At 47.4% G+C, this 15,846-nt stretch overlaps 1 protein-coding gene across 4 annotated transcripts in view; it reads right to left on the bottom strand.

Annotated features, from left to right (window-relative positions):
- The window catches only part of DHX29 (DExH-box helicase 29), a 125,400-nt gene that overhangs the window by 16,148 nt on the left and 93,406 nt on the right, over positions 1-15,846 (bottom strand). For 3 of the 4 annotated variants that reach the window (XM_073559940.1, XM_073559942.1, XM_073559941.1), the window contains exons 25-26: positions 8,701-9,006; positions 8,410-8,541 (exon numbers count right to left, since the gene is read on the bottom strand). In XM_073559940.1, the coding sequence (XP_073416041.1) occupies positions 8,410-8,541; positions 8,701-9,006 (438 nt within the window). Of the gene's footprint in view, positions 1-8,409; positions 8,542-8,700; positions 9,007-9,210; positions 9,291-15,846 lie in introns of those variants that run through there. The other variant, XM_073559943.1, reaches the window with a different exon arrangement.

Here is a 15,846-nt window from a genome sequence, read left to right as displayed (position 1 = left end):
CGGTGTATAAGAAAGACATAGCTGAACTGGAGAGGGTGCAGAGAAGAGCGACCAAGGTTATTAGGGAACTGGGGGGTCTGCAATACCAAGACAGGTTATTACACTTGAGGTTATTTAGTTTGGAAAATCGAAGGCTTAGGGGTGATCTTATTAAAAAAAAATATATATATATATATATATATATATACACAGTCATATGTTAAAGTTTGGGCACCCCTATTAATGTTAACCTTTTTTCTTTATAACAATTTTGGTTTTTGCAACAGCTATTTCAGTTTCATATATCTTAAACAAAAGATTTTTATTATATTCAAATGTCGTTATAATTACATTCAAGCACATCTTACAAATCATTTCCATTGCATATAGAGATTTACACGACATTCAATTTCCTCCCCGTCAAGAAGATAAACTAACCCAACCACCTCCCTCCTCCCTCCCCCCCCTTCCCAGCTGCAATACAGACTTTCTCAATGTGATTGTCTCCACTGTAACCACGTGGCCCAGAGTTTCTCAAAGTGAACTTCCGTATGTCGCCTTCTGTAAATTCTCTCCTCCAATCTAATTACATTATTCACACGAGTAACAAACTCCCCAACCGTTGGGGGTTCAGCATCGATCCATTTTTGAGCTATCAGCTTAAGGGCAATATATAAGAGTTTTGCTATGATGGACTTATAGGCATTCCCCACCGACACCTCCTCCACATACCCCAACACACACGTTACCGGGTCCCTTCCTATAACACATCGATATATCTTCTCAACAAGCCCTATAACCTCCTCCCAGTATGATGATAGTCGTGGACAAGACCAAAGCATATGAAGCATTCCCGCAGGTTCAAATCCACATCTTGGACATTCCGCGTTATCCCTCAAGCCCATTTTCCTCATAAGTTCTGGAGTCTTATATGTTCTATGTACAATATATAGTTGCGATATCCTACCTGGCTCACTCAAAGAGAGTTTAGGTATATACTCTAAAATAGACTCCCATGTGTCATCTACTATTTCCCCCACTTCTCTCTCCCATTTAGATTTTACTGTTAAGGGAGACCCAGCCAAGTAAGAGTATAATAGAGTAAATAATAGATGGTAGAAATAACACCTCTCGTACCCCCGGACGCACACACAAAATCCAATACCACATCCCTCTGTACCGTCATATTCATTATCTGTTTCTGCGCTTGAAATGCATGCCTGAGACCAAAATATCTAAATTCCCCACTACATGGGAGTCCAAACTCTTCTTTTAAAACAGTAGAAGACTTGATCTCAGACCCTTCCAATAGTTGCCACACATATTGCAAACCTCTCCTCTCCCAATCAATAAAGACCCGCAGTTTGTATAGTTCAGAAAGGTTCACATTATCCCAGATAGGTGTGTATGTCGTCAATTCCTCAACTCTTCTAAGAATTTTGATATGCTGCCATATTTTGTGCATTAGTCCAAATGTGGGCATGTCCTTCCCTAATCTCCCGAAGTTTCCTGCTTCTAGACTCTGTACCAGTGTTCTCTTGTTGGTCATTTGGGCCAAAACTCTCCCCATAACGCTCAAATTCCCCTCTTCTCTCCAGCCCCTAAAGTGCTGCCCCTGTGTTGCTACAAAGTATATCCATGGATTTGGCGCCGCCAACCTTTGCAGTATTTCCAATTTAATTTTTGCTTGCTTTTTCCCCCAAATCAATTCCCTAAAAATGGTGTTAATTTTGTAAAATTTTTTCTTTGGGATCCAAACCGGGGCATTATGAAGGACGTACATCAACTGAGGCATCATAATCATTTTAATTAAATTTGTCCTCCCCACTATTGATAGTACTAGCTTACACCATGCTGTCATCTTAACTTTAAATTTAACTAGTAATGGGTCCAAGTTTAGTTCGAGAAATCTAGACACAGGCATAGATACCCATATTCCGAGGTATTTAAATTCCTTAACTACTTTCAAGTGTCCAGCTATCCCCCCCTCATCTCGAACTCCCAGCTCTCTATCAACCCCCATGATACATGACTTGTCCCAATTAATTCTCAATCCGGAAAAGTGTCCAAATTTCCCTATAAGGTCCATGACCTCAGTCAGTGCTTTTCTGCCGTCTTTCAAGAACAGGAGTATATCGTCCGCGTATAGGGCGATCTTTTCCTCCAATTCCCCATATCTAAAGCCTTGTATTTCCTTGGAATTACGAATTTTAGCCGCTAACGGTTCCATCGCTACAGCAAACAATAACGGCGACAATGGACATCCCTGGCGAGTTCCTCTGAACAACCCAAATGCCTCCGAAGTCTCCCCATTAATCCTAATAAATCCTTTGGGGTCTACATACAGTAACTTAACCCAGGAGATAAATCTATGCCCAAATTCCATGCATTTCAGTACTGCCCATAAATACTTCCACTCTACCCTATCAAATGCCTTTCGTGCATCCAATGAGACCACCACCCTTTCCCCCCTGTTATCTGCTGGGATTTGAATATTTAAAAAAAGTCTTCGCAGGTTAATGGCGGTGGATCTATTTTGTAAGAACCCTGATTGGTCTGGATGTATCAATTTTGGGACAACTCTAGACATTCTTATCGCCAACATTTTGGCTAGTATTTTAACATCTGATGTCAATAATGAGATTGGTCTATAGGATTCTACGGATGAGGCATCCTTCCCTTCCTTAGGAATCACCACGATTACAGCCTCCCTCATAGATCCTGGCTTATTTACTTCCTCTTGTGCTTCTTTTAATGCGTTTTGGGTGTCGGTATTAGGTCTAACTATCATTTCCTCCTCTGCTCTGCTGAGCCTATCTGCTGCCTCCTGATTTACTTGCCTCGTTCGTGTCTTCTGTCTCGAAATATCTCGTATGAATAATCCCCGCAAGTAAGCTTTCATGGTATCCCATACTATAAGTGGATCCGCAGTACCTTCGTTTAACTGAAAAAACTCAACAATATCATTTTTAATAGTTCCCATGTTTAAACATTTGAGCCATTCCGGGTGGATTGTCCCCCCTGCTCTCTTCCCTTTCCCTATTCCCACTCTCAGACTAACCACAACTGCCCTGTGATCGGAGATAAGTCTCTGTAAGTATTCCACCGTCCCAACCATTCTGTCCATGCCCCTATTACCCAGTGCTAAGTCTATTCGTGATAAAGTGTGATACGAGGTCGAATAACACGAAAAGCATTTTTTCCCCTCATTGCGTACTCTCCATAAGTCTATCATGTCCATTTCGCTAACATATATCCCAAATGGAGTCATCTTGTCTTTCCTAGAGCAATTTCCAGCGGTACCCGCCCGGTCCGAAAACTCATTCATAACATTATTAACGTCTCTTAATATTAGCACTGGACAATCCCCTCTCCCCCCAATCCATTCAAAGATCTCCTGCAGTTTCTTTTTCGAATATGGGGGTGGAATATAGAGGGCCACCACAATTATGCATATTCCAGAGATTCGACAGTGCAAAGAGACAAACTGTCCGTCTTTATCTATGCAAGAATCAATTTCTTCATAATGAGTACTATAGTGTATCAGTACAGATACTCCCCTTGCGTAAGCCGAGTACATAGAGTGATAGGCCCGAGCGATCCATTTTTTCCCTCCCAACCAGTTTTCCTTTCCTTTAATCAAGTGGGTTTCCAATAAACATGTGATAGCTGGACTATGCCTCCTAATTTCTGCCATAACTGCCGCTCTTTTATTTGGATCAGACACTCCCCGTATGTTCCAACTTAGGATTTTTGCATCACCACTCATTATGTCCTAAAGATATAAAATATAACCGAGCTCCTATGGTCACTATATTATATTGCAGTATATGAACTACCCCATAACAAGGCCCTCCCTGTCTCCCTCCACTCCCCCCTCCCTCCCCTCTATCCCAATCTAGCTGATTCTCTCTTTCCAACGAGAGAGGGTACAGCCAGCACCCAGTTATTGCAAACCCATACAAAGCCACTGAGTCTCCTTCCTCTGGCGTCCATCACTCCCACCATCAAAAACAAGAATGCTCAACAGTACTCATCAGGCCGCATAACATTTTCAAACAAGGATATTGCAATAATAATCAAAAACGTCCGGGGATCAATACCCCTAAAAAATAGTTCTGAAAAAACCAGGTACCTCGGGGCACCACATCAAAAAGAGAAAAGGATATATGTCCGGGAGTCTCTACTTCATCCTTCTCAGTCTCTCTCTGCTCCCAGCTTGGAGCGATTGTTCTCCATCCATTGGACGGCTTCTTCTGGGGTCGGGAAGAACTGAACAGACGCCAACGCTGCAACTCTCAGTTTGGCAGGATACATCATAGAATACTTCACTCCCAGCGCTCTCATTCCTCTCTTGACCTCGCCGAATTTCATCCGCATTTTCTGGACCTCTGCTGAATAGTCCGGATATATTCCTATACGGCTTCCATTAAACGTGAGGTCCTGCAGCTTCCTGGCTTCCCGGAGGATAGTCTCTCAGTCCCTGCAATTTAGTATCCTAGCCAGCATAGTACGGGGAGCACTACCCGGTGGGAGGGGTCGTAGGGGGACACGGTGCGCTCTCTCCACTGCGAACACCCCGGAGAGCGTGTCTCTGCCGATCTTGGATAAGATCCATTGCTCAATAAAGTCGGTGGGGTCGCTGCCCTCTGCTTTTTCCGGAAAGCCCACAAATCTAAGGTTGTTCCTCCTTGATCTATTTTCTAAGTCGTCCTGTTTTAAGTGCACTTCTGATATCTTTTGAGCATGCTGAGTCTGAGTTTTCTGCATTTTGTTTACAGAGTCTTCAGTGGTGCTAACCCTCTCTTCCACAGCACCCATCCTAGTATCAGCCTTATTCAGTGCCTCCTTAATGCCAGTGATTTCTTCTTTAATCTTATCAACCCGACTATTCAATCTAGTCAGTGTCCTTTTGCAAAACGACACCACCATAAAGACATCTTTCAGGGTCGGCTCTCTCTCAGGGGTCTCATCATCAGCTCCACTGTCTTCCTCCTCAGACATACACTCAGGGCCAGCGACTTCCCCTCCCCCTCTCCTCCTGTTATCAGCATCTCCTGTGGCTGCATCGCTCACTCCTTCTCCCTCCAGCACAATACCTTCTCCGGTGTCCCCCTCCTCCTCCCTTGCAAAGCGCTGCAGCTTCTGGAGGATCTGTGACCGTTTACCATAGCTTTCAGACTGTCTCCGCGCCTCCTCCACTTTCCCGGCGCCATCTTGTGCAGTCACGCTGCCGACCTCCCCGATGTCTTTCTGCCTCCTCCTTCCCATCTCAGCGCTCCTCTGTACTCCCGGCGTCTCCCCCCGACTCTTATGCACTCACTGTGCCAATAGATGTGCCCAGATCAGTGCTAAAGCGGCCTGATGAAGGATTTTTCATAAAGCTGATGGCAGAGCTCCTCTGCCTAGCGTCTGCTCACATCAGCGCTAGGCCACGCCCCCCCAGTTTCATATATCTAATAACTGATGGACTCAGTTATATTTCTGGATTCAAATGAGGTTTATTGTACTAACAGAAAATGTGCAATCTGCATTTTAACAAAATTTGACTGGTGCAAAAGTATGGGCACCTCAACATAAAAGTTACATTAATATTTCGTAGATCCTCCTTTTGCAAAAATAACAGCCTCTAGTCGCTTCCTGTAGCTATTAATGAGTTCCTGGATCCTGGATGAAGGTATTTGTGACCATTCCTGTTTACAAAACAATTCCAGTTCAGTTAAGTTTGATGGTCGCCGAGCATGGACAGCCCGCTTCAAATCATCCCACAGATGTTCAATGATATTCAGGTCTGGGGACTGGGATGGCCATTCCAGAACATTGTAATTGTTCCTCTGCATGAATGCCTGAGTAGATTTGGAGCGGTGTTTTAGATCATTGTCTTGCTGAAATATCCATCCCCTGCGTAACTTCAACTTCGTCACTGATTCTTGCACATTATTGTCAAGAATCTGCTGATACGGAGTTGAATCCATGCGACCCTCAACTTTAACAAGATTCCCGGTGCCGGCATTGGCCACACAGCCCCAAAGCATGATGGAACCTCCACCAAATTTTACTGTGGGTAGCAAGTGTTTTTCTTGGAATGCTGTGTTTTTTAGCCTCCATGCATAACGCCTTTTTGTATGACCAAACAACTCAATCTTTGTTTCATCAGTTCACAGGACCTTCTTCCAAAATGTAACTGGCTTGTCCAAATGTGCTTTTGCATACCTCAGGCGACTCTGTTTGTGACGTGCTTGCAGAAACGGCTTCTTTCGCATCACTCTCCCATACAGCTTCTCCTTGTGCAAAGTGCGCTGTATTGTTGACCGATGCACAGTGACACCATCTGCTGCAAGGTGATGCTGCAGGTCTTTGGAGGTGGTCTGTGGATTGTCCTCGACTGTTCTCACCATTCTTCTTCTCTGCCTTTCTGATATTTTTCTTGGCCTGCCACTTCTGGGCTTAACAAGAACTGTACCTGTGTTCTTCCATTTCCTTACTATGTTCCTCACAGTGGAAACTGACAGGTTAAATCTCTGAGACAACTTTTTGTATCCTTCCCCTGAAAAGCTATGTTGAATAATCTTTGTTTTCAGATCATTTGAGAGTTGTTTTGAGGAGCCCATGATGCCACTCTTCATAGGAGAATCAAATAGGAGAACTACTTGCAAGTGGCCAACTTAAATACCTTTTCTCATGATTTGATACACCTGGCTATGAAGTTCAAAGCTCAATGAGGTTGCAAAACCAATTTAGTGCTTCAGGAAGTCAGTAAAAAGTAGTTAAGAGTGTTCAAAACAAGAAAATGATAAGGGTGCCCATACTTTTGCACCGGTCAAATTTTGTTTAAATGCAGATTGCACATTTTCTGTTAGTACAATAAACCTCATTTGAATCCAGAAATATAACTGAGTCCATCAGTTACTAGATATATGAAACTAAAATAGCTGTTGCAAAAACCAAAATTGTTATAAAGAAAAAAGGTTAACATTAATAGGGGTGCCCAAACTTTAACATATGACTGCATATATATACAGTATATATATATATATATATATATATATATATATATATATATACACACACACATATGCGGGGACAATACAAAGACCTTTCTAATGATCTTTTTACTCTTAGACCTGTGAAGGGGACAAGGGGGCATCCTCTACGTCTGGAGGAAAGAAGGTTTAAGCATACTCACAGACGCGGATTCTTTACTGTTAAGAGCAGTGAGACTATGGAACTCTCTGCCATATGATGTTGTAATGAGTGATTCCCTACTAAAATTTAAGAAGGGACTGGATGCCATTCTTGAAACGTATAATATTACAGGTTATATACACTAGTTTCCTTAATATTGCGTTGATCCAGAGAGCTAGTCTGATTGCCGTATGTGGAGTCGGGAAGGAATTTTTTTCCCCAGTGTGAAGCTTACTGTTTGCCACATGGTTTTTTTTTTCGTTCCTCTGGATCAACATGTTAGGGCAAGTTAGGATAGGATATGGGTTGAACTAGATGGACTTAAAGTCTTCCTTCAACCTTAATAACTATGTTACTATGTCTCGGGACAGTGCAGAAGACGGTGTCAACCCCTTACGAGAAGTGGGGAGGTCACTGCTGGGGACCACCATCTTCCTCTCAGCCCTCTCCGAGGAGAGGGGTGAGTAGGGGAAGCGGCAAGGACCAGCCTCCGGAATTCAACCTGGAGCACCCGTGAGGGTGACAGGGGATAGGGTCCTGCCTGTGGGCCTGAGAGTAGCAATGTGGGTGACACCACATTGCTTGCTCAGCCGCATAAATATGGGAAGGCAGGGTGAGAATTTACACCCTGTTTCCCTAAATCTGTATCTGAAAAACAAAGTGAAAACATTAGTAACACACAACAAGACCTGAATGGAAAAAAGGATTACCTGCGGATCTGGGAACAGATCCAGGTCCGCCTCCTACAGACACTAAGCACAGACTGAGATACTTAGTGCCTGTGGGCGGGTGTATACTGCCGGGGAGGAGCTATTTTTTTCCTTTTTGCATAGTGTCAGCTTCCTGGCACTGGCAGCATACACCCATGGTTATCTGTGTCCCCCAATGAAGCGATAAAGAAATCATATTTTGTCTTACTACAAAGGAGAGAAGCTTCTGCTGCAGCCATACACCAGACAGCGAGGACCAGTAGGGGGACATGGTTGTGCTCCTGAGTGTCACAGAGAAAATGTCTTTATATATTTCTAATTTTTGATTGTAATACAATACAAAATTGGATCAAAGAAACGGAAAAGATTAAGGGAAGAAGTGTCAAGGTAGATATTTTTTCTGCATCTATTAGGATAAGATGTGTGCTAGATTGTTAGAGGTCATAGAAAAAAATAATATACATACACATATACCCATACTACTTGAATTCTAAAAAAATAGAAAATACATTATTGTAAAAATCAAGTTTAATACCTGAAACTGGATCCAGTCGTCTACAGTCAGCAGTCTCTCCCTGTGTTGTACAGCGATATCTCCTCCAAACAGAAGTATCGGAAAGGGGGACACCAGAGTTGTTTCTCTAAGGAAGACCTTGGAATATTTCACCTGGGAAGATCCCGAAGACAGAACATTAGAGACACAAGGAAAATAGCTATGGTGTAAAATAGGCATTTACGATTCCCGATGCTGTGAGATGCTATGGACGGAACTGACATGTAGAGAAAATAAAGGCCCAATATATCAGCAGAGTGATGCTTGTCTCACCTTCTCCTCGTACAGCAGCCAGCCATAGGTCTGGAGGTCCCTGTTCACAGACGATGGGTGCACTTGTGCTTTTCCTTGCGCCGTTTCCACCATGCATGCCAATTTCTCTGAGATATCCACTGATTTGGTGAACAGGATCTTCCCGACGTTGTCATACAGACCAGCTGCTAGAATGGCTTTAAGAAGTGAAATCTCCTCTGTAGACATTTTTCCTTTCTTGTCCAGAGTTGACTGAACGCCATTTGTGGATCTGGAGCACTCGAAGCCCGCTGCCCTCACCAAGCGAATCAACTCCTGCTTCACATCCTTCAGGAAATAGTAAGACATGTACTTTACACAAAGCATTATACACCACAGAAGTATGGAGATCAGCACTGGTGTACACAGCATATATTCAGAGGCAAATGATCTGATCCCCACGGAAACCACAGATTTACTGCAAAGTAATGAGTGACTCTAGAGTTTAGGGTTTGTTCCCATAGGGAAACATGGATTTTTGTGATAACTCACCGTAAAATCCTTTTCTCCGAGACGCTCATTGGGGGACACAGATACTGTGGGTGTATGCTTCTGCCGCTAGGAGGCTGACACTAAGTGAAAAAAAAGAGGTTAGCTCCTCCTCCGCCGTATACACCCTCGCCCCTTTTGCGGGCGGAAATCAGTTTGGTGCCAAAGCAGTAGGAAGACAACAAAATCAGCCTTAATACAGGTACAACATGTCCAAAACACCACCCTTATATCAAATTAGTAAATGCATATTAATTTAAACAAAACAAGAGCCAACTGGCTAATAGGGTGGGTGCTGTGTCCCCTAATGAGCGTCTCGCAAAAAAGGATTTTACGGTGAGTTATCACAAAAATCCATGTTTCTCCTTCGCCTCATTGGAGGACACAGATACTGTGGGACGTCCTAAAGCAGTCCCTGGGTGGGAGATTGACTCACCGATCCAAGCTACATGCACCTCTTGTTTAGGTGCTGCTTGGAGAATTCTTCTACCCAGGCTTGCATCCGCCGAGGCCTGAGCATGGATATTATAATGTTTGGCAAATGTGTGCAGGCTGGACCAGGTTGCTGCCTTGCAAACTGTTCTGTCGAAGCCTGGTGCCGAAGCGCCCAAGAGGCGCCCACTGCCCGAGTAGAGTGCGCTCTGATCCCGGCTTTAATTGGCGTGCCTCTAATGCAGTAGGACTTCTAAATAGTCAAACGAATCCATCTGGCTATGGTCGATTTTGAGGCAGCGAGTCTCTTCCTGCGCCCTTGGGGGAGCACGAACAGCGTGTCCGTCTGACGAAGGGGTGCCGTCCTCGACACGTACCCCCGGAGGGCTCTTACCAGGTCTAACGTGTGAAGAGCCTTTTCCACACGGTGCATCGGTGCTGGACAAAATGAAGGCAAGACAACATCTTCATTAATGTGAAAAGAGGACACGACTTTCGGCAGAAAAGGAGGGGCTGGTCTGAGCACCACCTTATCCTTATGGAAAGTGAGGAACAGGGCTTAGCAGGATAGGGCTGCCAGTTCTGAAACCCGCCAGATAGAAGTGATGGCCACTAGGAACACCACTTTCCAGGAAAGGTACCTCAAGGAGATATCCTGAAGCGGTTCAAATGGAGCTTACTGCAGAACACTTAGGACCAGGTTAAGGTCCCAAGCGTCCATAGGTGCCTTATAGGGAGGTACCAAGTGGGAGACTCCCTGGATGAAAGTCTTCACCTGCAGATTGGTAGCAATTCTGCTCTGGAACAGGACGGATAAGGCCGATATTTATCTCCTTAGGGAACTTGGGGCTAAGCCCGAGCCTAGGCCCGACTGGAGAAAAGTCAAGATGTTGGGGATCGAGAATCTCAGCGGAGAACCACCACGGCCTCTACACGAAGCAAAGAACACCTTCCAGGTGTGGTGGTAAATTCATGCTTAAGCAGGCTTCCGGGTGCTAATCACTGTAGTGACCACCTTGCTCCCGAACCCTGCCTGGGTTAGAATCCAAGATTCAACGGTCATGCCATCAAACACAGGGCCCCTGAGTTCGGGTGGCAAATAGACCCTTGAGAAAGTAGGTCTGGGCGCTCTGGCAGGCGCCAAGGAACGTCGGCGAGCACCTGCATTAGATCTGCGTACCACGCTCGACGGGGCCAGTCTGGGGCCAGCAGAATCGCCGGAACCCCTTCCGTCTTGATCTTCTTGATGACCCTCGTAAGTAGTGGCAGCGGGGGAAATAGATATGGGACACGAAACTGGTTCCATGGCAGAACCAACGCGTCCACAGCGATTGCCTGCGGGTCCCTAGCCCGAGCGACATATGTGGGCACCTTGGCGTTCACTCTGCACGCCATCAGGTCCACATCCGGAGTTCCCCACAGCTGACAAATCTGCCGGAAGACTTCGGGATGTAGGGACCACTCTCCGGATGCAAGACCCTGCCGGCTGACAAAGTCTGCCGCCCAATTTTCCACGCCCGGGATGTGGACAGCCGAAATCACCAAGTGGTTTGCTTCGGCCCACTGCAGAATGTGCCCCACCTCGCGCATGGTTGCTCTGCTGCGGGTGCCCCCTTGGTGATTTATGTAAGCCACCACCGTGGCGTTGTCCGATTGAATCCGGACAGGGCGGCCTGCTAGAAAGTGATGAAACTTTTGCAGAGCCAGCCGAATTGCTCGTATCTCCAATAAGTTGATCGGGAGGCGTGCCTCCTGTGGCGACCACCGTCCCTGGGTCGTGTGTTGGCAAAACACCGCTCCCCAGCCAAGGAGACTGGCGTCGGTTGTCATCACTAACCAATGGTCTGGGGGGAGAGGTTTCCCCTGGGTCAGAGAGGAACTGGTTAACCACCATCCGAGCGACTGGCTGACTTGAAAGGACAGTCGGCACTGCCGATCGAGCGTGAAGGGATTCTTGTCCCAGGCTGACAAAAGGGCGTGCTGCAGGGGGCGAAGATGGAACTGGGCAAACGGGACCGCTTCCATTGCTGCCACCATTTTCCCTAGACTCCTCATCCCGGATCGGATGGTATGATGGACTGGTTGACGAAGTTTCCGGACTCCCTGCCGGAGCGCTAGCACCTTTTCCTGAGGGAGAATTACCAACCCTCGGCGAGTGTCGAGAATCATTCCTAGGAAGGAGATCTTTTGAGCTGGCACAAGGGATGACTTCTTCGCATTGACCAACCACCCTAAGCGGGCAAGAGTATTTAGCGTGATGTTGACATTTTCCTCGCATGCCCGTATTGAAGGGCCTTTGACCAAGAGGTCGTCCAGATAAAGCAAGACGACTATGCCTCGAGAATGCAGTATGGCCATGAAAACTGCCATAACCTTTGTGAACACTCTGGGAGCAGTGGCTAGCCAGAAGGATAGTGCTACGAACTGAAAATGTAGATCGCTGATGGCGAAGCGTAGAAACCTCAGATGAGGAGGAAAAATGGGAATATGCAGATATGCGTCCTGGATATCTATTGAGGCCAAGTATTCTCCCTGCTCCATGGCCGATATGACTGACCGGAGAGACTCCATCCGGAAATGTCTGATCCTGATGAATTTGTTCAGAAGCTTAAGGTCCAAAACAGGCCTGACAGACCCGTCCTTTTTGGGAACAGCAAAAAGGTTGGAATAGAACCCCTGATTTTTTCCGTGTTCCGGCACTGGAACAATGACTCCGTTGTTCTGGAGCGATTTGATGGCTCCCAATAGAGCCCTTGCCTGGGCATCCACCCTGGGAAGGCGGGTAAGAAAAAACCGTCTTGGAGGGTATCTGACAAATTCTATTTTGTAACCTGAGGCCACCAATTCCTTAACCCATGCGTCGTGAGCAACATTGACCCAGACGTGGAAAAACCAGAGCAGGCGGCCGCCCACCTTGCTGGTGTCGTCTTGGTAAAGGCCTCGAGTCATTTGGCTGACGATCTTTGGGATCTGGATCCCCTCGATCTGGGCTGCTGAGTATGCATTCTCCCCAATGGGTTGGCTCTATATGAGACCTGCCGCTCCCTATCCCGGTTGTGGTGGCCTGAGGCGGCGGAATTGGCCGCTGTAGTCCACCCGGTGTTACGAAAGGCCCGAAAACGTGCCTGAAACAGGTGACGAAGAAGCGGATTGACCTTTTGTTGAGGGAGAAACCCGCTCTTTGCTCCTGTGGAGTAGGAGATAAGTTGATCCAACTTGTCCCCAAATAGGTGGCCGCACTGATAAGGCAGGGAAGTCAAGGACTTCTTAGAAGAAGAATCAGCCAACCATATCCTTAACCATAGGGCTCTTCTGATAGAAATTGCATTAGCGGCAGCAAGTGCCGATCAATTGGCCGCATCCAAAGACACATTGATTACATTGTCTCCGGCCATCGCCATCTGACCTGCGACCTCCGAAATCTCTGCAGGTAGATACTGCTCCTGCGTGACCTTGTTTAATGTTTCTGACCATGATATCATAGCCTTGGCTACCCAAGTTGCCGCGAACGAGGGAGTGAGTGCTGACCATGACGCCTCATATACTGAGCAAGCTAAGCTCTCTATAAGGCGATCGTGGGATCCTTAATTGAGGAAACACTAGGGACGGATAGCAGGGTCTTAGTGGCTAGGCGAGAAACCGGAGGATCCACCATCGGGGATTCCATCCATCTTTTACAGAGGTCCGGAGCAAACGGATACCTTGTTTCGAGTGCCTTTTGACCCGAGAAACGCCTGTCTGGACGTTCTCTGTGCCGCTGCACTATGTCCTCAAACTGCGGGTGAGAGGAAAAAATTATGTGTGGGCGCTTCACTCGCTTAAATGCTACTTTATGCCCCGTAGCCGCTGCGGGATCATCCTCAATCCCCAGGGTCTGATTGACGGCTTCTATGAAGCTGTACACTGTTTCATATGACCCTGGAGTGTCCAGGTCAAGGGGCTCGTCTGAGTCGCAATCTGAGGTCTGCTCGCTATCAACCACTGGTGACGGGGAGCGAGAAGCAGAGCTTACGGATGCCAAGGCACCGGATGGACTGGGCGACACCGTGTGGATTCGTTTCCTCCGTGTCTGCCCGAAGTGAGAGCGGCCTCTGCAGGCCGGAGGCTTTTGTGAGGTGGAGGTTCCCTCTAAGGCCGGCGAGCCATTGTCCTTGCCCCTATCTGTGGCTTGAAGGGACTCTATTGCTCTCGCAAGCGAAGCTATGGACTGTGACAGTGATAGGGCCCACTCCGGGGGATTTGACACATTGGTCACGGTCGCAGGGGAGGGCTCCTGGGCGCGTTCAGATTCGCAGGGTTCGCATAATCGCTTGCTCTGCGCCCGCGGAAACGCAGCCCGACAAGAGATGGATGCAGCGTAAAAGAACGTGTGCGTCTTTGCTTTTTCGGACATGCTGTATCTGTCCGCTACTGGGGATGTGGGGAGGAGGTAGCACCTTGTTTTCCCTGTAGCGTGGCCTCTCGGGCAGCACCTACCCCAGTCCTGCGGCCCCCCCCCGTCCTGGCTGCTTCCTTCAAATCGCGCGCCACCAGCTGCAGAAGTGAACCAGCATGTAAAACCGCTCCGGGGGCGGTGCTTCCGTTCTGCGGCCTAGCCGCGCTCCGAAGCTGGGGCCTAAATTTCTTTGCCGCCGCCCAGTGCGGGGCGGGCCGCCGGAAGTGATGCGCGGCCCCAGGGGCAGGACTTTTGGCTGCGGCCTCAGTTTTTCACCTACCCGACCGGGTGGGGGGGGCACGGTACACAAAACACATGGCGCCACTAACTGCGCGGCGCCGCCTGACGGATCCAGCCACCCTCAGCCTTGCATGTCCGGTGGCTTCTGCCAGCTGGGGGCTCCAGCCCTGAGATCTTTGCAGGAGCCCTCCCAGACCCTCTCCTCACCGATGATCCTCTTCAGCCTGAGCGCAGGTATATGAGGGGGCCTTGATAAAATAGGACGGTGCAGGCACCCCCTAGCTCCATCTAACCCCTTCAGAGGGTGAGGAGAGGGACCGTCCGCCACCTTGCAGCACCACAGTCTAAGCATTGGTGGAGCAGTGGGGGCCGCACGAACTAGTCTTGTGCCTCTGTACAGCCCATGGTTTCAATACCTAGGGGTGGTAAGGGCTAAGTCCGGCATTGTGTCCCACGACGTGGGAGAGGATATGTGGAGGGACACTCGCACGTGCTCGCCCGTTGTTGGTTTGGGGAAATCGGACCCTTTCAATAGGATCCGTTGCCCCTGTCACATCTTCATGGAAAAAGACGAAAAAAGTCTGGAGGAAAAAACAGACGTGTGCCTCCATGGACACTAAGCAAAAAACTGATTTCCGCCCGCAATAGGGGCGAGGGAGTATATGGCGGAGGAGGAGCTAACTTCTTTTTTTCACTTAGTGTCAGCCTCCTAGCGGCAGAAGCATACACCCTCAGTATCTGTGTCCCCCAATGAGGCGAAGGAGAAAACATTTCAAGAAATCTCATCCACATGCTCCAGAGAATATACTCAGCATAAATGGACTGGTGCTGTGGATGTGAAATTTGCAGCATCTCAATTTACAATGCGGATATCGCTGCCGATTGTACTTGTGCACCTCCTACTTCCCACAGCATCACTGGCGCCTCTTCTGATTAGCAGTCATCATTACATCGTTACAAGATCCATGCATCATGTCATGGAGGCCAACTAGTCAGAAGAGACGCAAGGAGGTTTGCTAGGCTCTGGTCTGGCATCCAAGGACTAGCAGTATGGCCACTGGGCAAGTGTCTTGCATATTTTGCTTAACTGTAGGGCCTTGTCCTCATTTATTTTGAGGACTTAGCTCTATATATTCATTGACTCCATGTGGGGATGTCTGTGACCTTATTGTGGTCAAACACAGACTTGTCTGAATACCTTTATGTCTTTTATATTAGCAGGGTTTCTGGTCTGTTCTTATTCCCACGCTCATGAGCTTTAGTAAAGATGTAATCTTTCTAACATGCTTGGAAATCTATAGTGTATCTGCTCTTTCTGATTTCTTGATCCCATCTTAGCATTTCATAAAATAGGGATTTTTGTGTACTCACCGTAAAATCCTTTTCTCCGAGCCAATCATTAGGGGACACAGAGACCGTGGGTGTTATGCTGCTGGCCACTAGGAGGACACTAAGTAAACCAGAAAAAAAGTTAGCTCCTCCCCTGCAGTATACACCCTCTCGCTGGCTGAGATTCTCCAGTTCGGTGAAAA

This window comes from Dendrobates tinctorius, unplaced genomic scaffold, assembly GCF_039654945.1.
Source record: "Dendrobates tinctorius isolate UK_male_01 unplaced genomic scaffold, ASM3965494v1 ptg000285l, whole genome shotgun sequence".
Lineage (NCBI taxonomy): Eukaryota > Metazoa > Chordata > Amphibia > Anura > Dendrobatidae > Dendrobates > Dendrobates tinctorius.
This window is presented reverse-complemented; position numbering and strand designations above follow the sequence as displayed.